We start from the raw sequence: 25,685 nt of genomic DNA on the forward strand, positions 1-25,685 counted from the left end.
ACCACCATGCCCTGCTAATTTTTTGTATTTTTAGTAGAGACTGGGTTTCACCATGTTAGCCAGGATGGTCTCGATCTCCTGACTTTGTGATGCGCCCGCCTCAACCTCCCAATAATTTTTGTATTTTTAGTAGAGATGGGTTTTCACCATGTTGCCCAGGCTGGTCTTGAACTCCTGACCTCAAGTGAGTTGCCCACCTTGGCCTCCCAAAGTGTTGGGATTAGAGGTGTGAGCCACTGCGCCCGCCAACTTCATGCATTTTCTTTCTTTATTTTCTTTTTTTGAGATGGAGTCTTACTCTGTTGCGCAGGCTTGAGGGCAGTGGCATGAATCTCGGCTCACTGCAACCTCCACCTCCGGGTTCAAGGATCCTCCCACCTCAGCCTCCCAAGTAGCTGGAATTACAGGTGCATGCCACCACACTAGCTAATTTTTGTATTTTTTAGTGGAGATGGGGTTTCACCGTGTTGGCCAGGCTGGTCTTGACCTCCTGACCTCAAATGATCTGCCCAACTCGGCCTCCCAAAGTGCTGGGATACAAACATGAGCCACCATGCCTGGCCTTCACATTTTCTTTAGATTATTTCTTAGAATGTCCACCTCTACTGTTCCCATTATCAGTCTGTAATCTCATTTTGTCTACTTTTTTCCATTAGAGCCCTTAGCACATTAATAATAGTTGTATTCCATTTCTTGGTCTGATAATTCCAACATCTCTGCCATATTTAAGTCTGGCTCTGATGTTTGCTGTGTCTTCAAACTGTGTTTTTTGTTTTTTATTATCCCTTACAAGTTTTTGTTGAGGGCTGGTGGTGCTGAACCAGGAAGAGGTAAATGGACTTTCTGTGTGAAGTTTTATGTTGGTCTGGTTAGGGGTTGTGCCATGTGTGCTGTTTGTTAACTGTAGGTGTCAGAGGCTTAAATCTCTGGTGTTAGTTTTTGTCTCCCTGTTGTCTTTAGGGTTTCCTAGAGATTTCTCAAATAAGCTCTGAGATGAGCAGTTCTTTCACTTGTATCCCGTTATTATACAGGAGCCCTGTCGATGTGGCAGTAAGATGTGGGGAAGGGGAGCCAGAGCAGGCTGGGGTTAGGTTCTCTTCCTCCAAGGTTTGTTAAAATCATGATTGGCCTGGCTGTGATTTTTTTTTTTTTCAGGGCAGGCCTTGTTTAAAAAAAAAAAAAAAAAAAAAAAAAAAAAGACGTATTTCTTTTTATTTTTATTATTTTTAAATTAATTTAATTAATTTATTTTGAGAGAGTTTCACCCTGCCGCCCAGGCCGCAGTGCAACGGCGCAATCTTGGCTCACTGTAACCTCTGCCTCCTGGGTTCAAGTGATTCTCCTGCCTCAGCCTCCTGAGTAGCGGGGATTACAGGCGTGAGCCACCGTGCCCGACCTTATTTTTAGGCAGCATCTCACTCTGTCGCCTAGGCTGGAGTTCAGTGGTGCCATCATAGCACACTGCAGCCTCGACTTCCGGGGTTCCAGCGATCCTCCCGCCTCAGCCTCCCGAGTAGTTGAGACTACAGGGGCCAGCCACCATGCCCGGGTTTTTTTTCTTTTAATTTTTATAGAGACGGGGTCTCACTTTCCATCCAGGCTGGAAAGGATGCCTGGATGCCTTTTATTATTATGATTTGTCTAATTTTTTTTAGACAGAGTCTCACTCTGCTTCCACGTTGGAGGGCTGCGCACCTATCTCGGCTCACTGCACCCTCTGCCTCCCGGGGCAAGCGATTCTCCTGCCCCCGCCTCACAAGTAGCTGGGATTGCTGGCGCCGCCACCACGCCCGGCTAAATTTTGTATTTTTAGTAGAGTCGGGGTTTCGCCATGTTGGTCAGGCTGGTCACGAACTCCTGACCTCAAGTGATCCGTCCGCCTTGGCCTCCCCAAGTTCGGGGGTTACAGGCGTGCGCCCCCGCGCCTGGCCCTGGACGCCTTGGAGGTCTCTCCTCACCCAGGAGGAGCAGCGACAGGCCCCACCCACGCCAACCGCTTTGGCCTCCGTTGCCCGTTTCCATGGTGACGGGCGCCAGGCTGGGGCTGCCCGGCCACCGAGCCGGGGTGCAGCGGCTGCGGGAGGGTTCCTGGCGATGGCGAGATGAGCGTCGCGGGGGTGGTGGCTGGGACGCGCCCCCCCCAGCTCGCCGACCCCGGGCTCCCGGCGCCGGCGCCAGCGCCCCTCCGTGGGCGTCCAGTCCCTGAGGCCGCAGAGCCCGCAGCTCAGGCCGAACGACCCGCAGAAACGGAACCTGGACCTGGAAAAGAGCCTGCAGTTCCTGCAGCAGGAGCACTCGGAGATGCTGGCCAAGCTCCACGAGGAGATCGAGCACCTGAAGCGGGAGAACAAGGGTGAGCTGGGGTGGGACCCCAGGCCAGCCCTTCCTCCCCAGGCACCCTAACACTGCTGCTCCCGCAGCGCAGAAACACAGCCATGAACTCCGCACACGCCTGGGCTCGGAAATCACAGGACAGCAAGTCCGCCCCGGGTCCTGCCAGGCCGAGCTGTCCCCTCCTCCCGGAGGGAGACCCGCGTGGCCCCGGGCAGTGCCGACCCTGTCTGCCTGTCTCCTGGGGCAGTGTCATTTCCGATGCCGACCCCGCCAGTCCTCTCCAGGCAGGGTCAGACACACCTGTTAAAAACTTTACAGAGGGGGCCGGGCGCGGTGGCTCACGCCTGTAATCACAGCACTTTGGGAGGCCGACGTGGGCAGATCACGAGGTCAGGAGATCGAGACCATCCTTGCCAACACGGTGAAACCCCGTCTCTACTAAAGATACAAAAAACTAGCCAGGCGAGGTGGCGGCGCCTGTGATCTCAGCTACTCGGGAGGCTGAGGCAGGAGAATGGCGGGAACCCGGGAGGCAGAGCTTGCAGTGATCTGAGATTCGGCCACTGCACTCCAGCCTGGGCCACAGAGCGAGACTCCGTCTCAAAAAAGCAAAACAGAAAACAAAAACAAACAAAAACTTTATAGAGGGAAACGTGCCCAGGTGCGAGTGCACAGCTCAGTGAATTTCCACCAGCTAAACACATGGGATCAGGAGCAGGCATGCCCCCACACCGCTTCACCTGTGCCCACATTGTCCTCGGGCTAGGCCTTCCCAACTGCACCCTTAGCAGCTCCTCACCCCCATGGACCCCCCCACCCCCACCCCACCCCACTCCCCCAGCAGAACGAGGGTCTGCCAGGATGTGGGATGTGGCTTCGCTCCTCGCTTCTGCTTCAGGAGGGCTCCAGCAGGGGCAGTAGTGCCCGCAGCTGCCTCTCCCGCTCCACTCCCTAGTGCTGCCTTACCTGAGTGCCGAGTATCCCATCACCAGGCGACTGTTTTGTCAGGACCCCCCTTCCCCATGTCTTCTTGAGCCTGAGGACCCCACTTCCTCATGTCTTCTTGAGCTTCCCCCCCAGTCCCTGATGCCCACAGGATCATGACCCCGCCAGGGCCAGGGGTTCTGGAATTCACCTCTGCACCCCTAAAGCCCAGGCCCTGCCTGACGGTGTTGATGCCCTCCAGTCATCTCAGATGGATGAGGCTGGTATGCCAGGTGGACTCTGCCTAGGGAACAGGCAGGGGCATTCCTGGCCTGATGCCCACGGCAAAGGCGTGGTGGAGAGTGGGACCCGTGGGGCAGGGCCCGGTCAGCCAGGTGGGGAGCCAGGACTCTTCAGGCTCAGCAGCGGGGAGAGGTCAGGCTTTTCTCAGAATGGCTGTGGTTTCAGAAGTGCTGAGCAGAGCCTGTGCTTGCTTCCAGATCTCCATTACAAGCTCATAATGAATCAGACATCACAGAAGAAAGGTGAGAACTGGGCCCTTCAGTGCCTGAGGGGATGCTCCTGCCACCCAGGGAAGTGCCTGCAGACTGTCCTTGCCCACCTGGCTGCACTTGCCCCTGTATGCCAACCCAGTGGGGACAGGTTCTGGGGGACCTGGACAGATGCTGCTACCTCTAGCCGTGGCTGGACGATGTTATGCAGCCAAGCACAGCACGTGCTGCTCTCAGCCCAGGGCCTGAGATCATCGCAGTGGGGAGGTGGGCACAGGGTGCTTCCCAGACCCTCCCTCCTCCAAGCAGAGCTGAAATGGGAGGGAACCCCTGAGACAGCCCTTGCCCTGCTAGGTCTTTACCTCAGATTGCTGCTGTGGCCAGGCCCAGGATTTCCAGCCCTGTGGCTCTGAGTCCTGACATCCTGTGGGAGGGGCTCTGGACACACTCCATCCAGGGATCCCTTCCTGCCACCTGGGTAGCAACCATGGGGACAAAGGGAGGAAGCAGAGTCCTGTTTCCTCGCCACTTGTCCAAGGCACTTCCCCATCCCGACGGTGGCCCCCACCCAGCCCAGGATTCTGGGTTGTGGTCTCGAGCTCACTCCTGGTTATTTTTGGGGCCGGGGATGACACCAGGACATCTGACTGGTGGATGGAACCGGCCTGGGAACACCACAGCTGGGCCAGTGCCTAGGGCTCTCCCTTCCCAGGGAGACACGGAGAATGGGGTGGAGGGAGGGCCCTTCCCTAGCCGCTGTAGCAACTCCAGTGAGCTGTTCTGGGCAAAGTACGGCCCAGCCAGCAGCCCCAACCCTGCGGTGCCGGGGACCCTGACAGGACACAGGAAGGGGACAGAGGAAGAGGCCATGCTCTCCCTCGGGACCTGCTGTTCCATGTGTCCCAAGCCCTCCTGCTTTCCAGATGGCCCCTCAGGAAACCACCTTTCCGGGGCCTCTGCTCCCTTGGGTGCTTGCTGGGTCTGCGTCCGTGGAGTGTGGGTAGAGCTGGGAGGACACAGCCCTGCCAGGCTGAAGGAGGGCCCCTCACGGACACACAGGCCAGGAGGTAAGCATGGGCATCTTGCGGGCGGCAGCACCGACACTGCGCTCTCCTGCAGACAGCCTCTCCACGTCAAGCTTCCAGTCTGTCAAGTCCATCTCTAACTCAGGTGAGCAGGCTGGCGTCCATGTGCTCACAGGGGTGAGTGTCCCACGGGGACCCCAGCCTGGGTGGCCACTAGGGGTGCTGACCAGGCCCCCTCTGCTGGGCCAAGCTCAAGGATTTAGGGGTGAAGGGGCAGCGGAAAAGCCCTGCAAGTTGAAGCCACCAGGAGGGGCCTAAGGGACGGTGGGCAGGACCGGGGGCCAGACACAGGGCAGTAAGGCCTCAGGGCGGGCACCCCAGGCAAGGCAACAGGCAGGCAGGAGGGGCCTCCCCCGGGGGCCTTCTAGGGAGGATACTCTGGCTGCCCAGCAGGAGCCCTGCTTGGCCGTATTCCTGCCACAGGAAGGCAGGACACAGGAAGGATGGCACTGCCCACAGAGCCCTGGGCTCATGGCACCTTCTGCAAGGGAACCGGGAGCAGAGAGCCTCTTTTCCCCACTGTGCCTCCGCTGGAGGCCAGACGTTTTCCTCAGCCCAGCCCTCACCCGCACCATTCCTGTGATGGGCCAGGCGCTAGAGGGGCCTTGTCCTTGCCAAGGAAACCCACGCAGGCTGGGTCCCAAGCCTCTCATGCAGTTTCATTTTACCCAAAATGGGGCCAGCCTCCACTATCTTCGTTGTTCTAGAGTGTTCACAGGCACCACCCATGGGCTTCACCCTCAGCAGCTCATTGATTCCCCCCAGCACCATCCAAGGCAGGCTTCCCTTTACAGAGGAGGAAACAGGCAGGGACAGGGGCTTCTTGGGTACACACAGCTGATCCTGGAAAACTTGGGCAGTGACTGTTGGTGCCTGCAGTGACCGGCCTTGTAGGGTCTGACTTGCAGCCAACTCTCAAGGCAAGGCCAGGCCCCAGCCCGGCTCCTTCAACAAGCAAGATTTGAAAGCTGACGCCCCCCAGAAGGCAGACCTGGAAGAGGAGCCCCTACTTCACAACAGCAAGCTAGACAAGGTTCCTGGGGTGCAAGGCCAGGCCAGGTAAGGCTTGGGTGTTCCTGGGGTGCAAGGGCAGGCCAAGTAAGGTTTGCCTGCACCCGAAGGGCCCCATGACTGCATTTACGAGGCTCACGCCCTGCAGTCAGCCAGCTGCTCTGCCCCTAGCTCCAGGGGCCTGTCTCCAGGACTCATGACAGTGGATGACGGCCACGCTCTACCCATCAGTGGGCGCTGTCTTCCTCCCTCCCCCGGTGGTCCTGCAGAGTACCTGTGCCGACCTGAGCCCACAAGGGGGGCCAGTAGAAGGCCCTAAAACACTTTCTCAGAGGAAAGTTTGTTCTTACCAAGAAAAGTGAGTTGCGTTCCTACTGTCCCTTGGCCACAGCCTGCCTTTGGAGGGCACTAGGCCAGCAGGACAGAGCAGGACCAGGTTCTGATGATCCCTGAGTTTCTGGGACCGCCCTGGGATGCTAGAGTGCACACTTTCAGCAGCGCAAGCAGCAGGACAGGCTCCTACATCTCTGCGAATCCCGAGACCAGGTCTGGAACAAGATGCCCCACTGGGTGTGGGGTCACGACCAAGAGCAGCCTGGCAGCTAGCTGGTTACCCACTGAAGCCCATCTGACCCTTAGGGCACCTTCAGAGGGGAGAAAGGGGCAGGGGAGAAAGGGGCAGGCCGCAGTCCCAGAGACCCCCACCTGGTGCCCAGAGCACCTTGCTGACTGGGAGGAGGGACCCAGGCCCTCTTCCCCACATGGGCCTGGACGCTGCCTGGGGAGGTATCCTGGGTGAGTGGTTACACACCTGGGCAGGTCAGCTCTGGCTGCTGCAGTGACAGTTTCAGAAAGGAGAAAGCAGAGGCCTCTAACGCAGGAGCGGCCTGTATGGGGAGCAGCCAGCACCAGGGCAGGCAGATGATGGGGGCGGGGGCACACCCCCCAATGACCCTGCCCCTTCACCTGCGAAAACCCACTACACTGAAGCAGTGCGAAGTGCTCATCCGCGAGCTGTGGAACACCAACCTCCTGCAGACCCAGGAGGTGAGGCCCTGGGTGCTAGGGTTGGCCCTGTGCAGTCTGCCGCCACTGCAGGCCCCACCACGCCCCTGCCCCTGCCTTTCAGCTGCAGCACCTCAGGTCCCTCCTGGAAGGGAGCCAGAGGCCCCAGGCGGCCCCAGAGGAGGCTGGGTGTAGCTTTCCCAGGTGAGTGCCTGGTGCACCCCTGCCCCATCCCTGGGCACCTGTCCACAGCTCACTGCTGACTCTTCCTTCACGGCGGGACCAGGAAGTCATGCATTTTCCTAAGGTCTCCACGAAGGGCCTCTCGAAGAAATGGTGAGTCCCATGGGCATGGGGACAGTGGGGCAGCCCTGCAGCCTGGGCCCCAGGGAGGGAGTGGGGAAGGGATGGTGGCGGCGCAGAAGCAGAGCACGCGGAGGCCTCTCTAGGTCCCGGTGAGGGCCATGCAGGCCCCACTCGGACACCACTCCACTCCCAGGGATGCCCACAGTGACCGTCCCTCTACCCGCCCCCAGCCTGCTTCTGAGCCCACCTGTGGCGCAGCGTGCCATCCTGCCTGCCCTGAAGCAGACCCCGAAGAACAACTTTGCCGAGAGGCAGAAGAGGCTGCAAGCAATGCAGAAACGGCGCCTGCACTGCTCAGTGCTTTGAGCCACCCACATCTGGTCAGTGGCAGGCCCACCAACCTGCCGCTGGAGACTGGTTCTCTATAGCATTTCCTGATACTTCCACTACTTTTAGGCCTGGCTAAATTCCAAGATAGATGACACTTAAAATAGATAAAGTACTTGATCTCTAAACTAACAAACCGTTTATTTTCTGTTATTTTGCTATTTAGCATTTACATAAAAAGCACATGATGAAGTAGGTATCGCTTTACCTGTTGAAACTGAAAATAAAGCTCGTTTATTTCCAAGCTGTGTGCCTGGTTCCTCACTGGCTATCAGGCGTCGTGTCCCTTCCCATTCCCAGCCCCTGGCTCCTAGCCCAGCCCCTGCTGTCTGCAGAGACCTGCCTGGGCAGCCCAGTCTTGCTCATCCCGGGACCTGCCAGCGGCCCTGGGAGAGGCACATTGGCAGAGCTGTGCACATCCTCCCTGGAGGCAGGAGGGCTTTTCTGCTGCCCTGGCTGGGCTGGAGCTGCGTTCCAAACACATGATCACTCTGGGTCTCCTGCCCAGACTACACGCTCCTGGGGGCAAGAGGCTGTCCTCTCCTGCCCTGACACAGCACCGCAAAGAGGTCCAGCCAGGCTGGCCCTCCTCTTTGGAGGGCCGTCTCCAGAATGGTGTGGACATGCCCGCACCACCCGTTCCACCACAGCACAGCCATGTCCACTGTCGGGGGTGGGGTGGCCAGCTTAGTGCCCACCCTCACCCAGCCACACAGTCTTCCCAAGCCCATGGCCCCACTTCCCTGGCATTAATCTCAGCCTCTCCCTGCTTCAGGGAGCAGGAACTTTGCCAGGAAGCTGGGGGATGAACCAGGCCAAGGAATGGGATGGTGTGTTAGAAAGGACAGCTGAGGCCCGGGGCCAGAGTGGACAGTGCCAGCCCCAAGGCTGACAGCATCCTAACAGGACAGCAGGCCCAGGTTCACGGAGAGGGGGACACAATGACAACTCCTGACAAACACAGGAATAACAAGATTATAACAATCACAGATGATGGGGTAGTACACATAAAAAGGGAGGACCTCTTATCACCAAAGGGCTGCTGGCCGGTGCCGAGGTTAGCGGGCAACACAGGGAGGCACTCACCGTATGGGGGCCCTGCCCACTGCCAGGCTCTCTCTGGGTGGTGCAGCGCGTGGTGTTCTGAGGACGCGGGTCCTGAGGGCCTCGCTCTTCATCCTTCACAATAGGGACACGGCCCTTACACAAGTGGCACAGGGGTGCTGGCAGCACGATCCCTGATGCCCCTGCTCCCTGGGGGCCCCACAGTGCTCAGCAGGAATGCCACAAGGGCTGAAGCCCAGCTGCTGGCAGGGAGCTGGCAGCAGCCATCGGCCAGCCCTCCCTCCGATAGGCAGCCTGTGCCCTGGACTCAGGGGCTTCCCCAGGGGTGCCCCACTTGCCCAAAGCAGCACAGCCTGAACCCCAAACTCTGAGCAGAGAATCCCATGTGTGTTTGAAGGTTTCCTATGTCCTCTGTGTTCTCCTACAGAAAGGAGCAGGGGTGTGTCGAGCACACACAAGACGCTCTAACACCCTGATGCTGCTGAGACAGACCCGGACCCTGGACAGGCCGCGGTGAGAGGAGCCCGAGGACGGTGGCTGGGGACCGTGTCCGGCTTTGTGGAGGAAGTCACATGGAACGCCTTCTCCAAGAAGACGGCCATCGCCCTGCAGGCAGCCCGCTCCACTGCGCCCGTCTCAGTCTGCGCAAGTGTGGGATTTCATTTGGCAGCTCCCCAAGGCAGAAGAGAAAAGGAGGAAAGTTAACCTAACTCCAGGCTCTCCATGGAGGCCAACACCTAGAAGTGTCTGACAGGAGGCATGTGTCCTTGGCCCCGATGAGGCTGCGGGCCATCCCTGCAGTCCTGGCTAGGCAGCCGGGAGGCAGGCCTGGTGGATGCTCCGGGCACAGGTGTTGAGCAAGGTGGTAACCGAGTGCTTGTCCAGGAGCTGTGGCAGCCTGGAGGTCACGCAGCGGTGCACCGACCTGAGGAAGGGGTTGGTGCCTGCAACAGAAGAGTGGGCATGAGCCTGAGGCAGTCGGCACCGCACCCAGGCCCTGCACACCAGGACTGGCTGAAGCACCAGAAGGAGCCCTGCACGCTGCCTGCCTGGCTGTCGGGCTCTCCTTCCAGAGCCTCATCGTCAGTGAAGAACTGAATCTGAATGGGAGTTGGAGCCCAGGGCTTTGCCTCTGACAATCTTGGGGACCCAGCCCTGGCTCTGCTGTGTGCCAGCTCTGCTGTGTGCCAGCTCTGGTCTCAGGGAGACTGATCCCTGTCAACGTGGCTCTCTGGTGCCACGTCACCTAGATGGGGCCCTGTGTGCCCAAGCTACTGGTAGGACACGTCAGCTGCGCTGAGCTCCCAAGTGGGCTCTGGGAAGAGCAGGGTCTGTCCTTGAGCCGAAGCTTTCTCACCCCTCAGCCACTGAACACAGCCACCCTGGACAGCTGACCTGACACAAGATGAAGGGGCAAAAGGACACAGGAGACAGCAGAGACCCTCTTCCTCAGGTGACCACTGGACAACCCGCTCCTGTCAGCACCGGGGCAGCCAGAAAGGGGATGGAGGGGCCTGAGCTGGGAGGGGCTGGAGTGCACAGAGGCTGTCCCTGCCGCACTGGAAGCCTGGTCTTCCCGAACGACCCCTGCCTGCCCTGAGCCCCCAGACAGCTCCTCAGGGTCTGCCCACTGTACAGCCACTGTCGGTCCATCCATAGCGGACTCTGGGCACGGCAGTTGGTGGGCACGTGGTGGCACACTTGGGAGGTCCTTGTCGTCTGCAGCACACAAGGCTGTACCTGTGACTGGACAAGCCCCGGCCTGCCCTGCCTTACAACTCCACTCCCGAACAGGACTTTTCACACCCAAGGAGGTTCTGGTGAGGCTTGTGGCAAACCCTGGAGGTCTCTCTGACTCTCAGATTTCCAAACCTGAAGCCCGGAGTGCCCCGCACTGATGGGTACCCACAGGTCCTGCCCACCACCTCCCTAGGGCCACAGGCAAGCAGAGCCGTATCTGTGTTGCGGAGGTGAGGGTTCGTGGGCTCTGGCAGTGGGGGCAGAGACATGGCCAGTCTGTCCTGGGCTCGGTGTATGTGAAGACAGGGCAGACAGCCTGCCGGAGCATGAACACAGGGTGGGGTCTGCGCATTGTGCCCTCCAGCTCAAATGGCAGAGGCCGGGGGCTGCGGTCAAGGTTTGCTAACCAGCGCCAGCCTGACGCTCCTGGACACTCGCCCAACGTGCAGATCAAGCAGACGGTGCCATTGTTGCTGCAGTGAGAAGGGTCCAGGTTTATCATGCACTTGGGGTCCAGCCTGGCCACCTCGCCTTGGAGCACGCTGGGGGTGCTCTGCCGCTGGTCGTCCTCAAGCCTATGCTTCTGGGTGCATACCACCGGGGCCTTGAGAAGGCAGCATGGTGACCACACTGGGCACATATGGCCCAGGGCTGGCCAGCTGCCCTCCACAAAGCCCAGCCCAGCTGCATGTACGTGATGAGTGGGCTGTGGATGACAGTCATGGCTGAAGTGAATGCGCAGGGAATGGCTGAAGACAGGTGAGTGGATGTTGGCCAGGATGGCATCCAGGAGTTGCTGGCACAGGTGCTGCTGTTTGGTCAGCGGCACCAGGGGCAGTGGGTTGGAGGCAAGATGGGCACGGTCAGCAGCCCGGGACCCGAGGGTTCCCCATTTAGGGGGCCTTCCCACCCCAGGCCCGTCCTCACTCACAGCCTGATTCCCGAGGGCTCTCTCTCAGCCTCCACCCTTGTGCAGACAATTTTGGCTGATCCTGGGTGTACAGCCTTGTCCTCCCCAGAGTCCCTGCCTCCTCTGGGCCGGGTGGCAGAGGCACCCATAGGAGCCGCAGAGGGTGACTTCTCCCATGTTCCCACCCAGCACAGCAAACCTGGCCTGGAAGAAGCCTGGTGGGCAGGGTCTCAGGTCAGGCCCAGCCCCCACCCAGCCACGCTGACCTGGAAGGACCCTCCTGCGGTGCTCCCAAGAGCTCTTGGGGGAGCCCCAGTTCCCCTAGGGGTCCCCAGCATCCCACTCACCACTGCCACGTCATTCTTGTGTTTCTCCAGGGTGATGTCACACTTTGGCAAGGTTTTCAGGGGACCTGCAGAGAGAGGGAACTTAGGCTGAGCTCCGTGCTGGAGGGCTGGGAGACATGGCTGGTCTCAGGCTCGGATCTGCGATCCCAACCAGCGCCACTGGGGCTTGGCCCTCAGAAACCTCTGCAGGAGCTCCCTTCAGCTGACCAGCTGTTCCCAGACCCAGAGTCTAGGCAGGCGGCCCTCACCCTCAGGAGCTGCCCATCCCTGTTGGCAGTGAGGCAAGGGGTCAAGAGAAGGGACAGTGGCCAGGCCCCTGACCAGGCTGGGAAGGCCTCAGTTGCATCTAGGCCAATCCCTGTCCCACCCAGTCCTATAACCCTAAGGATCAACTCAGGAAGGCCCGGAGGACCACCCAGTAGTGACTGGCACTCTATCCAGACAAGCAGAACAGAGAGACGCTTCTAGGTGGGGGTGCGGGGACAGCCTGAGTTTAGATGAGGGAGGTACAGGCCAATGCCCGTGCAGTTCTGAGGTGCTGCCTGAGCTCACAGCAGCCTGTGGCCAGGGGCCCCGCCTTCCACCTGCTTCTCACCGGCACCGTCTTGTTTCATTTTCACGACAGCACACACGGGCTGCAAATGGGGTAATGAGATGCAGCTGCCCACAGTCACTGGGAAGTCAGGGGCAGAACTCCAGGTCAGGTTCAGGCCCATCACAGCCAGCTCATGGTCAGGCCACTGCAAGCTGGGCCCCCAGCTACTGGCTGGACGAGGCCTGGCTGTGATGGGCCAGCATGAGGGCCACAGCGTGGTCAGGAGTAGGGCAAAGGCTGGGCACTGGCCAAGATGAAGCCTGGACTCAAAGCCCCAGCACACACAAGAGTGGAGCCTTGGAGGCCTCTGTCCAGGGCCCAAAGAGCTGCCTGGTGCCTTTGCTAAACCCACATCGCCACCAAGTGCCCGTCCACAGCTGGGCCACCCCTGCCCTTGGGGACCGTCCCTGGGCTGTGGGCAAAGCTCACAGCTTAGAGGGGTCTGTCACAATGTCTAGATGGCTCTTCATCGTGCTCAGGTCCTTTTTTCTGTCTGGGACAGCAGAGGGGACACTAAGACACGAGCCCAGTGGCATCCCCAGGGCGCTGGCCCCCACCCCGGCCGCAGCCCACCGTCGTTCTTGTCGATCTTGTTGACCACGCGGTGCGGGGGATTGATGCGCTTGGACAGCTGCTTCAGCGTGTCCAGGTACTGCTGCTCCGCGCCCGGCTCGAGCCGGCTGGACTCATGACAGAGGTCACTGCAGGACTATGGGCAGGTGAGGCCACAGCCCTAGACCCTCAGTTTGGGCTGTGAGGGCCCCAGAGCTCGCACACCCGGTATAAGCTGAGGCCTCGTAAAGGTGAGGGGTGACCTTAGCACCTCAACCCGCCAGGCCGTGTACAGCTCACATTATGGAGCTGTGGGTCCCGGGCCCGACTTACCGGGCCCGACTTACCAGGCCCGGGTAAAAGTCTAGGGGAGGGGACACTGGAGTTCTGTGCGGTTGGTGCTGTGGTGTGGGACTGGGCAGGAAGTTACGGGGGACGGAGAAGGGCTGGAGCTGCAGCCAAGCGGGAGAAATATGGGTGCCGGGCCCAGGCAGGACAGCCACCGAACTCACTGTGCAACAAACCACAGTGGTGACCACTCCCCATCCTCCTTCCCGTGCCAGCTGGGCAGGGATCTCACCTAAAACAAGGGGTTGGGAAACAGGCCAGACCAGCACCCCGAGCACAGGCTCAGCATGGGCCAAGAGCACACACAGCTGGCGGACGTCCTGCTTCTGGAAGGTGATGGGATGCCAGCGAGATTACAGTGGACACTTCCTTCAGCTAGAAGCATACCTAACGAGCATACCAGCTGGATCTGCACCAGCTGAAAACACCGGCTGCTGAGTCCAGGAGTTTGAGACCAGCCTGGGCAACCTAGGGAAACCTTGTCTCTACCAAAAATAAAATAAAAAAAAAAGCTGTTCCATGGCTGCTCACTTTCAAAATACCAAGAAAAGGAAAGAAAAGGGAAGTTCGGCCGGTCACAGGGGCTCATGCTTGTAACCCCAGCACTTTGGGAGGCCAAGGCAGATGGATCAGTTGAGGTCAGATGGATCAGTTGAGGTCAAGGGTTAAAGCCTAGGCCGGGTGCGGTGGCTCACGCCTGTAATCTCAGCACTTTGGGAGGCCGAGGTGGGCAGATCACAAGGTCAGGAGATCGAGACCATCCTGGCTAACACGGTGAAACCCCGTCTCTACTAAAAATACAAAAAATTAGCCAGGCGTGGTGGCGCCTGTAGTCCCAGCTACTCGGGAGGCTGAAGCAGGAGAACGGCGTGAACCCGGGAGGTGGGGCTTGCAGTGAGCCGAGATGGTGCCACTCACTCCAGCCTGGGCAACAGAGCGAGACTCCGTCTCAGAAGAAAAAAAAGAAGAAGAGTTAAAGACTAGGTTGACCTGTCTCTACTAAGAAAACAAAACAAAAATTAGCTGGGCATAGTGGCACGTGCCTGTAGTCCCAGCTACTTGGGAGGCTACGGCAGGAGAATCTCTTGAGCCCTGGAGGTGGAGATTGCAGTGAGCCGAGATCACACCACTGTACTCCAGCCTGGGCAACAGAGTGAGACTCTGTATAAAAAAAAGAAAAAAGAAAAAGAAAGAAAGAAAGGAAAAGAGCAGTTCTCATTTTCCTACTGGGCTCAACCTGCGGTGTTTCGATGAAGTGAGGTCCTGGACAGGGGAGGGACGGTCCGAAGAGGCAAAAGCAGCAGCTTCCACTGGCTGGGCAGTCACTACGCACACCGCCAGGCTGGCTCTCCACGTATGCCACGTCCTTCCTCTGCATGAGACACCAGGGCAAGGGAGCCCCCCAGCAGGCCTGAGGACATGTGGAGACACACAGGGAGGTGTGGCAGACAGGCTCCAACCTTATCACACAAGGTGGCAGCTTCCCCCAGCTGTAAGTAAACGTGAACTCCGTGCTGTTTCACACAAGACTCCAAGTAAGAAGGTGACGGGTGGGCGCGGTGGCTCATGCCTGTAATCTCAGCACTTTGGGAAGCCGAGGAGGGCAGATCACCTGAGGTCAGGAGTTTGAGACCAGCCTGGCAAACATGGTAAAACCCCATCTCCACTAAAAATACAATAATCAGCTGGGCGTGGTGGCATGCACCTGTAATCCCAGCTACTCAGGAGGCTGAGGCGGGAGAATCACTTGAAACTGGGAGGCAGAGGTTGCAGTTAGCAGAGATATTGCCACTGCACTCCAGCCTGGGCAGCAGAGTAATACTCTGTCTCAGAAAGAAAATTTTTAAAAAATCTAGCCTATTTGTTTAAAGGAGATGTTAATAATTCATGCTCCCTTGAACCTCTTCAGGATTTTGCTTTTGACAGGAAGGTTCATTAACACACACAATCAATTACTAAAAGAAATATTATCAAGCAGTAAAACCTGACATTCTATTAGCAAACAAAAAAATTCAACTTAACACTATCATACTCAAACTCAAATATCCAGAAGTCAATTTAAGTAATTTATGTCTCCTTGGCAAGAGTGTATGGATGATACCTTTTCCTGGTGACAGTAAAACCTATCCATTTTCTTACCTCACCCAGTATCAGCTTTTATACTTTTACTGATAAAGCCCACAATACACATACTGTATAGAAATCTTGAGCTCTTAATTAAAAGGAACACAGAGTTATATCTAAATCATTTGCTACAATGATCTAAACCCACTCTATTTACATCTTAGTATTAATCAGAGGGCAAAAACTCTTACATTACCTTTATTTTCAAAACTGGAGCCAGTGTTGCTATCTGGCGTAGGCAACATGTGTTCATAACCCCATGATACCATGTGTTTACCCCCAAGCAAACAGGAGGGAGATCCAGGCCCTACTTCCAAAAGCAATAGCCTAAGGGAGAGAAGGAAAATCAAAGACACCGAGATGATTCATTTTAGCAAGCAGTGTACCTGCCACCCCAAAGATCAGAAACCACAATCTTGAAACTAAGATGTATAATATTTTATATGAGTATTATTCATAAAAGATATTCACAATAGTTTTAAACAAAAAATTACAAAGCCATTTTTCTGAAAATGTTACAATAAAATTGCATCTGTGTGTAAAATGTTATCTATTTTGTGTGTGTGTGTGTGTGTGTGACAGAGAGAGAGAGAGGGAGGGTTATGAATTAGGAAGCACATGTACCAAAACATTAGGAGTAGTTATATTTGGGTAATGAGATTATGAATGATTTTCATTGTCTTCTTTATACCTTATCAATCATCAGCTCAAAATTTACAATCAGAATTCATTATAAGCTATTGTTTGTTTGTTTGTTTATTTATCTATTTTGTGAGACAAGGTCTCACTCTGTCACTCACCCAGGCTGGAGAGTGCAGTGGCGCGATCTCAACTCACTGTAACCTCGGCCTCCAAGGGTCAAGCAATCCTCCCGCCTGAGCCTCCTGGGTAGCTGGGACAAATCAAAGCTGTTTTCTTCAGTTTAAAACAACTTGTTATAATTACATTATTTAGCCTCATGGTAATCAGAAAACAAAAATCAATAGACACCCTAAAATTTAAAGTAAGGAATTAAAACACACTACTAGAAAAAATTACCTCACTACAAATAAAGACAGGAAGGAAGGGAAGGAGGAAAAAAAAGAAAGAAAGAGAGCGAGACAGATCTGAGAGAAAAGAGGAAGGAAGGGAGAAAGAACAAAAGAAAAAAGAGCAGCAAAACAACCAGAAAACCAGTAAAAAATGGCAGTAGTATGTTTTTACCTGTTAGTAATAACTTTGAATATAGATGAATTAAATTCTCCAATTAAGACAGAGTGGCTGAATGGATTAAAAGACAAGACCCAATTACATACTGCCTATAAGAAACTCAGTTCACCTATGGCATACAAAGACTGAAAGTGAAGAGATGATAAAAGATATCCCATACCAGTGGAAACAAAAAAAGCAGAAGTAGCTGTACTTAGATTATATATACTTTCAGTCATAAAAAAGAAAAAAAGAGATAATTATAAAATGAGAAAGAAGTAAACAGCAGCATAACAATTGTAAGTGCATATGCAACCCACACTCAAGCAACTAAATACAGAAGCAAATATTAACAGACCTTAAAGGACAGATGGACTGCAATACAGTAATAGAATACCTCAACACTCCACTATAATCAACACCCCACTATCCTCAATGGACAGATCATCTAGACAACAAAACATCATCAGCTAAACTGTACTCTATACCAAACAGACCTAACATTTACACAGCTTTCCACTCAGTAACTGCACAATGCACATTCCACTGAATAGTATATGGATTATTCTCCAGGATAGACTATGCGTTAGGCCAAAAAACAAGTCACAACACATTTTTAAAAACTGAAATCATATCAAGTATCTTTCCTGACCACAGTGGAATAGTACTAGAAATCAGTAACAGCAGGAAAAACTCTACAAATGTATGGAAATTAAAATACATGCTCATGAACAACCAATAAATAAAAAATTTATTGAAAAAAGAATAGAAACACAACATAACAAATCCTGTGGGATGCAGCAAAAGCAGTTGTAAGAGTTTGAAAAGGGCACAGCTATAAATGCCTACATCAGAAAAGTAGAAAGACCTCAAATAGCCAATCTGACAGCACACCTCAAGTAATGAGAAAAACGAGTAAAATAAAATGCTAAAATTAGTAGAAAGAATATCATAAAGATTAGAGAAGAAATTTTAAAAACAGAAACAAAAAATACAAAAATTCAATGGAACAAAGAGCTGGATCTTTCAGAAAGAAATCAAAATTGACAAGCTTTAACTAGACTAAGGAAAAGAAAAAGAAAACAAAATCATAGATGAAAAAGGAGACATTACAATTGATAACATGGAAATATGAAGGATTCTAAGAGATGACTAAAAACACTTATGTAAAAACAAGTTGAAAAATCTAGGAGAAGTGAATAAATTTTTGGACACATAACAAATTCCCAAGATAGAATGATAAATAAAAAACCTGAGGCTGGGCACAGTGGCTCACGCCTGTAATCCCAGTACTTTGGGAGGCTGAGGCGGGTGAATCACAAGGTCAGGAGATTGAGACCATCCTGGCTAACATGGTGAAACCCTGTCTCTACTAAAAGTACAAAAAATTAGCCGGGCATGGTGGCGGGCGCCTGTAGTCACAGCTAATTGGGAGACTGAGGCAGGAGAATGGTGTAAACCCAGGAGGCGGAGAATGCAGTGAGCTGAGACCAAGCCACTGCCCTCCAGCCTGGGCGACAGAGCAAGACTCTGTATCAAACAAACAAACAAACAAACAAACAGAAAACAACCTGAACAGACCAATAATGAGTAATGTAATTAAAGCAGTAATAAAAAGTCTTCCGTCAAACAAAACACAATCACGGTTTTACTGCTGAATTTTACCAAACATTTTTAAAAGAGCTAATACCAATTTTACTCAAAATATTCCCCAAAAAATGAAGAGAAAGGAAGTCTTCCAAACTTGTTCTATGAGGACAGCATGACCCTGGTACAAAAACCGGACCAGGAAACAACACAGAAAGAAAACCACAGGCATTTTAAATATCCCTGATGAACACAGATGCAAAAAAATCCTCAGCAAAATACTTGAAAATTGCATTTGACAACACAATAAAAAGATGATCTGCCCTGATCAAGTGGGATTCATCCCAGGAATATGAGGATGATTCAATAAAACACAAATAATTAAATGTGCGATATCACATTCAGCGAATCAAGAGCAAAAACCATATAATCATTTCAGCAGATGCTGAAAAAAATAAAAATCAACATTCCTTCATGACAAAACCCGAACAACATAAGTACAGGAGGAACATATCTCGGCGCAATAAAGGCCATATATGACAAACCCACAGCTAACATCGTAATCAGTGGGGAAAGGTTAAAAGCTCTTCCTCTAAGACCCGGAACAAGGGTGGCTACTTTTATACCACTTTGATTCATCATAGTACCGGAAGTCCTCGGTAGGGCAATTAGACAGGACAATGAAATAAAAGGCATCCAAATTGGAAAAAAGGAAGTCAAACCGTCTCTGTTTGCAGATGACATGATCGTGTGTACATATATATATATACACACACATATATATAATCGTAAAGATTCCACAAAATCACCCACTAGAAATAATTTAGTCAAGTTGCAAATTACAATATCAACATATAAAAATGAGTAGCACACCGATGTACCAATAGTGAAATATCTAAGAAAGAAATCAAGAAAGCTATTTCATTACCAAAAAAATTACATTTAGGGATAAACTTAACCAAAGACAAAAGATCCCACAATGAAAACTATAAAACATAGATGAAAGCTATTAAAGCAGACACAAGTAAATGGAAAGGTATCCCGTGCCCATGCACTAGAAGAATATTCATAAAATATCTATATCACCTAATGTGATCTACAGAATCAATGCAATCCGTGTTAAATTACAAAAGACATTCTTCATAGAAATAGAAAAAAAAATCCTAAAATTCACATGGAAATGCAAAATACCTCAGATAGACAAAAGAATCTGGAATAAAAAGAAAACCTGGAGGCATCACAGCTAACTTCAACACATACTACAAATCTGTAGTAAGCATGGTACTATCAGAACAGCACGGTACTATCAAAAAAAGGGGTGGGGGAGAAACAGAGAAACGAAGGAATGACAGACAGACACAGACAAGTGAAAAATAATAGAGAAATCAGAAATAAATTCACGCATTTATGGTCATTTTTAACAAAGGCATCAAGAGCACACATTTGGGAAGGACAATCTGTTCAATAAACCAACACCCACATATACAAGAATACATCTAGGCTGTTATCTCACCATACACAAAAATCTACTCAAAATAAAGATTTAAATGTAGGACCTCAAACTATGAAACTACTAGTGAAGAAAACACAGGATAAATGCTTCATGAAATTGATTAAGACAAGGAATTTTCAAATAGACATCAAAAGCACAAGCAACAAAAGCAAAGATGTCATTATATTAAACTTATCAAAAGCACAAGCAACAAAAGCAAAGACGTAATTACGTAAAACTTATAAGCTTCTGCAAAGCAGAGGAAGCAATCAGTAGAATGAAGAAACAACTCAGAGAACGGAAGAAACTATTTGCAAACTGCATCAGCCAAGGGGTTAATACACAAAATACATAAATAACTAAAACTACTCAAAAGCAAAAATACAAATAATCTGATTTTAAAAAATCTACCCCAAACCTTTGTCCCCCATCATTATTTTCCCACCTTCTTTTCTCGACCGTCTTCGCCCCCCTCCCCCTCGCCACCCTTTTTCTTCCTCCATCTACCCCAAAACTATTTCCCCACCATTTTTTCCCCACTTCTCAAAGCCGCCTCTACTCTCCCAGTCACCACCCTTTTCCCCATCCATCTACCCAAACACTTTCCCCAGTTTTTTCCCACCGTCTTTCCCTCTTCTCCCTGGCCACCTTCTTTTTCCCCGTCCCACTGTCAACACCCTCTTTTGCTCCTTCATCTAAGCAAAAACATTTTCCCCCGCCTTTTCCCAAAGCGTTCTCCCCAATCCTGCTGCTCACCACTGTCTTTTCCCCACTTCATCTACCAAAAACTTTTCCTCATCGGCTTTTCCTCCGCTCCTCCTTGCCACCCTCCTTCCCTTCTCCATTTACCCGAAAACATTTCCCCACAGTCTTTTCGCAAAGCCGTCTCCCCACTTCTGCTCACCTCCCTCTTTTCCCGCTCCATCGACCCCCCAGAATTTTCCCCACCGTCTTTCAGTCTTCCCCCCTTTCCCACTCGTCGTCTTCTTTGCCCTACCTGCTTGCCACTCTCTTTTCTGCCCTCCATCTACCCCAAATTACTTTCCCATTTTTTTCCAACCCTCTTTCCCCGCTCCCTCTTGCCACCCTCTGTCCTCCTCCTCGTCACCCTCTTTTCCCCCTCCATCTACCCAAACACGTTTTACCCACCGTCTTTTCTTTCTCCACACCGTCTTTCTTTTCTGCCCACTATCATTTTGCAAAACCTTGTCTTCCTCCCGCTGCCTACCCTCTTTTTCCTTCCCCTGCTTGTTACCCTCTTTCCCTCCCTCTATCTACCCAAAAACTTTTCTCCCTACTGTCTTTTCACAAAACCTTCTCTCCCTACTGCTTGCCCCCATTTCCCCCTCTACCACCCTCTCTTTCCTCCTCCCACTTGCCACCCTCTTTTCCAACTCCAACTACCCATTAACTTTTTCCCCACCGTCTTTCTGCAAAACCTTCCCTCCCTCCTGCTCCCCATCCTGTTTTCCCCTCCATCTAACCAAAAACTTTTTTTCCCACCACCTTTTCCCCACCGTCTTTTTGCAACGCGTACTCCTGCTCGCTATCCTCTTTTCCCTTTGGCACTAATCACCCTCTTTACCTCCCTCCATCTATCCCAAAACTATTTTCCTGGTCTTACCGCTCCAGCCGCGCTGCCGTCTCCCGTCGCCGCCGCCGCCACCAACCTCAGCGAGGCGAGCCGCGGGACATCGGCTCCAGCCTCCAGCATAGGCCTGTAATTACCCATTCCGCGTCCTCTAAGCCGAGCACCGAGCAGTTCTACGCGAAAATACGTGAACCTGGAAGGGCCTGACTTTCCTTCAGCATCAGTCATGCACCGAGCTTATATACAGGAGGATTCCTGAACTGCATGTTCTGATTGGATGAGAGAAAACCTCCAGGCTTACTCGGATTGTACTTTATTATCATGCTCTGATTAGATGAGAGCAAGCCTTAAGACAACCAATCACAGCATGAAAATAAAGTCCAATCAGCGTAGGCCTAGAGGTTTTCCTCTCATCCAATCAGAACATGTAGTCCAGGAACTACATGTATATAAAGCACGCTGAGGCTTGCCTCGGGTCAGTTCAGGCTCTTCGGTGTCGGCCTTCAGTTCCCGAGTTGGAGAGCCAGGGAAACCGGCTGCCAGCTGTTTGTGCCTGGAGCCTCAGGCGCTGGTTTGCTGCGGTTGGTGAGGGCGACCCACCGGTAGGAGGGCGACTGGCAGCGGGAGGTTGTCCTGCCCGGCAGGAAGACGAGTAGACGGGAGAGGCATCGATGCATCCTGGAGGCTGGAGCCTGCGCCACCGCGGCTCGACTCGCTTGTGATTGGTGGTGACATCGGACACTGCAGCTAGGCCAGAGTGGTAGCAATGTCGTGGGGTAGGTGAGTTTTCTGGGGCTGCACTGGCCGCCTGTGGGGGCAGGGGTTGGGTGTCCTATTGGGGTCACTGCCTAAGGCTGCACTGCTTGTGGCAGGGGGCTGGTTGGGGGGCACTCTCCGGGGTTGCATTGCTGGCAGAGGAGGGATTGGCTGGCTCTCGGGGCTACACTGCCCGCAATCGTGGGGGTGGTGGGGGGAGGCAGGTTGTGCGCACTAACGTGTACTGGTGGTGGCGGGGGATGGGTTAAGGGTGCTATTTTTTTGCTGCACTGCCCGGGGCAGTGGGTGGGTTGGGTGGTTATCTGGAGCTACAATGCTGGTAGTGGGGGGTGGTTTAGGGGTGTTGTCGGGTGCTGCACTGTCCTTACTGTGCACTATCAGGAGCTTCACTGCCCATGGCGGGGTGCTGGGGGGCGATTTTGGGGCGCTATCTTGTGCAGCAATACCTGTGGCTGGGTCAGGTTGTGGGCACTATTGGGTGCTACACTGCGTGTGGAGGGGGTGGTTTGGGGGGGGTATTGGGGTTACACTGCTGCAATTGGTACGGGGTGTGTTGGGTGTCCTATTCGGGGGCTACACTGCAGTCGGCAGGGGCCAGGTTAGGGGTGCTATCGGAGGCTAGTGGCATTGGTGGGATGCGGAGGTGGTAGCCACAGCAACAACTGTGGTCTCCTTCCATTCTGATGATTCTCTTCATTCTCAGACTCCAGACTCTAGAGGGTGATCTCCTGCTCGTGCAATCTTGAGTGTGGCAGGGCCCCCACACCCACCGTGGTTCTGCGGCCGGCACCCCCATGTTCTGTGGGACCCGTAGACCAACCTGGGACTACGGCTAGGGATTAGTGGGCATCACAGGGGATTGTGGCTGGAGGCGTCAGGAACGGGAACCAGCACTTGCGTGGGGAGGGCTGGCTGGGTCTGACTTTCTTCTATTCCTGCTGCCCTAGGAGTGCAGCCCTGGTGGGCCCAGCAATGTTTGGACGCCTGCAGCTGGCCGGTGGTGGTTTCAGCGAAGGCACTCACACCCATTCCAGGCCCAGTTCCTGGTCAGCTTTTGCCAGAAAGAGAGGCTGGGCTTTGGAGCGTGGGTGTGAGTGCCTTCGCTGAAACTGGTCCCTGCCACTCAGTGGCCAGCATGACAAGGTGAGGCTCTAACGCTACCACTCCCTGCGTCCCTTTCTAGGCTTTTCTGGTTTTGCGTGCCCAGCTGCTTCAAGCCAGACTGGAGGAGGAGGAGGAGGAGTCACGTGTGGTACACCTAGACCCTGCATATGGCGTGACTCTGCAGCTTGCCTCATGCAATTGGTGGTGACTGGAGACTGCAGCTCGACTGGAGTGGTAGGAGGGTGCCTGCGGGGGCAAGGTGGTAGGAACTTTGTAGGGTGGGCTGCTGCATTGAGGGGCGGGGTGCTGCATCGAGGGCAACAGCAGTCGTGTTGGCATCAGTGCTAGTGGTGGTAGTGGCAGCACGTCTCGGGGCTGGGAAGGGGGAGTAGGAGCGCTGCAGGGCCCAGCCCAACCTCGGGTGAGGAGGAATCTGCATGTGCTGTACTGTGGGCCCCTGGCAGTCATGGAGGTACATCTAGGGAAAGGAGTTCTCTCTCCCCCATCTCTTGTAATCACCTATGGAGGGTGCCCTCCTCCTGCTGGTGACTGAGCCAGACGTGAGTGGCAGCATTGTCTCATTGTTAACAAAATTTAGGGAGTGACTCTGTGTGTGTGTGTGTGTGTGTGTATGTGTGTGTGTGTGTTTTGAGACGGAGTCTTGCTCTGTTGCCCAGGCTGGAGTGCAGTGGCAGACCTTGGCTCACCACAAGCTCCGCCTCCTGGGTTCATGCCATCCTCCTGCCTCAGCCTCCCGAGTAGTTGGGACTACAGGCGTCCACTACCACCATGCCCGGCTAATTTTGTTTTTGTATTTTTAGTAGGGACGGGGTTTCACAGTGTTAGCCAGGGTGGTCTTGATCTCCTGACCTCGTGATCTGTCCACCGTGGTCTCCTAAAGTGCTAGGATTACAGGCGTGAGCCACCGCGCCCGGCCCTTTTTTCCTTGTTTTTTGTTGTGATAGTCTTGAACTTTTTCAAATTTCGTGAATTGGGGAGGGGATAAAAGGTATCATAGGTCTTCTAATTGCTGCACCTGTTCTTTTTTCTTTTTTTGGTCTCTATTTTTTTCTTTTCATCTTGTTCCTCTTCATTTTCTGTTGCTGCTGTTTCTATTTCATGTTACTATTCTTGTTTCTCCTGTTTTTGTTTTCTTTATGCCAACCCAATGGCCTTAACAAACAAGCCAAAATTGTCATTGTGTTGTATTTTAAAATAACTGGTTCCTTACTGTGTTTTAGGGATGAGGAAAAAAATCAGTTGTACAATTAGTTACTTTAGCTATGCTTTCATGATCATGTTAAACCCCTTATGCCTAGTGTTCCGTTATTGGAATGCTAAGCATGAGGGAGTTACTTACATCCTACTGCTGAAGGTCATTGGCAAGGTCTGATTTTTCACTCATGCAAAAATTCAACTGTATACACTGTATACAGTTTGTAGTCTTTTATTCCTCCCCTCCTCCCACTCTTTCTCCCAAGTTCCCAAAGTCTGTTGTAATATTCTAATGCCTTTGCATCCTCACAGCTTAGCTTCCACTTAAGAAGCGAGAGCATACAATGTTTGCTTTTCCATTCTTAACGTTATTTCGTTTAGAATAATAGTCTCTGATCCCATCCAGGTTGCCATGAATGCCATTATTTTTTTCCTTTTTATGGCTGAATAGTATTCCATGAGAGATATATATGTATGTGTATAAGTATGTATATCACAATTTTTTAATCTACTCACTGATGGGCATTTGGGCTGGTTACATACTTTTGCTATTGTGAATTGTGCTGTTAGAAACATGCGAGTGCAAGCATCTTTTCTTTTCTCCTTTGAGTAGATACCCAGTGATGGAATTGCTGAATTAAATGGTAGTTCTACTTTTAATTCTTTAAGAAATCTCCGGCCGGTTGCGGTGGCTCACGCCTGTAATCCCAGCACTTTGGGAGGCCGAGGCGGGTGGATCATGAGGTTAGGAGATCGAGACCATCCTGGCTAACACGGTGAAACCCCGTCTCTACTAAAAATGCAAAAAATTAGCCGGGCATGGTGGCGGGCGCCTGCAGTCCCAGCTACTCGGGAGGCTGAGGCAGGAGAATGGCGAGAACGCTGGAGGCGGAGCTTGCAGTGAGCCGAGATCCCGCCACTGCACTCCAGCCTGACAGAGTGAGACTCCGTCTCAAAAAAAAAAAAAAAAAAAAAAAAAAAAGAAATCTCCACACTGTTTACCATGATGGTTGTACTAGTTTACATTCCAACTAGCAATATGAAAGTGTTCCCTTTTCACCAAATGCCCACCAGTATTTTTTATTTTTTGATGTTTTGATTATGGCCATTCTCATAGGAGTAAGGTGGCATGACATTGTGGATTTTCTTTTTGTTTTTTTTTTTGAGACGTAGTCCTCTCTGTTGCCAGGCTGGAATGCAATGGTGCAACTTCTGCCTCCCGGGTTCAAGTGATTCTCCTGCCTCAGCCTCCCGAGTAGCTGGGACTAAGGTGCCCGCCACTATGCCTGGCTAATTTTTGTATTTTTAGTACAGACGGGGTTTCACCATGTTGGCCAGCGAGGTCTCGATCTCTTGACCTCGTGATCCGCCTGCCTCAGTCTCCCAAAGTGCTGGGATTTCAGGCACGAGCCACTACTCCCGGCCTGACATTGTGGTTTTGATTTACATTTCCCTGATCATTAGTGATGATGACCATTTTTCCATG

At 52.6% G+C, this 25,685-nt stretch overlaps 1 protein-coding gene and 1 pseudogene across 1 annotated transcript; one reads left to right on the plus strand and one right to left on the minus strand.

The window, feature by feature from the left end:
* Positions 1–1,856: 1,856 nt before the first annotated feature.
* Positions 1,857–7,808, plus strand: LOC104666480 (coiled-coil domain-containing protein 74B-like). The gene is given in 9 exon segments (XM_030933298.1): positions 1,857–2,135; positions 2,137–2,353; positions 3,759–3,803; positions 4,890–4,940; positions 5,776–5,914; positions 6,718–6,913; positions 6,996–7,075; positions 7,124–7,207; positions 7,408–7,808. Coding segments are annotated over 9 exon segments (981 nt in total). The 5' UTR covers positions 1,857–2,102; the 3' UTR covers positions 7,544–7,808.
* A 1,628-nt stretch (positions 7,809–9,436) lies between these two features.
* Positions 9,437–15,490, minus strand: LOC104666918 (annotated as a pseudogene).
* Positions 15,491–25,685: the final 10,195 nt, after the last annotated feature.

This window comes from Rhinopithecus roxellana, chromosome 6 (assembly GCF_007565055.1).
Source record: "Rhinopithecus roxellana isolate Shanxi Qingling chromosome 6, ASM756505v1, whole genome shotgun sequence".
Taxonomy (NCBI): domain Eukaryota; kingdom Metazoa; phylum Chordata; class Mammalia; order Primates; family Cercopithecidae; genus Rhinopithecus; species Rhinopithecus roxellana.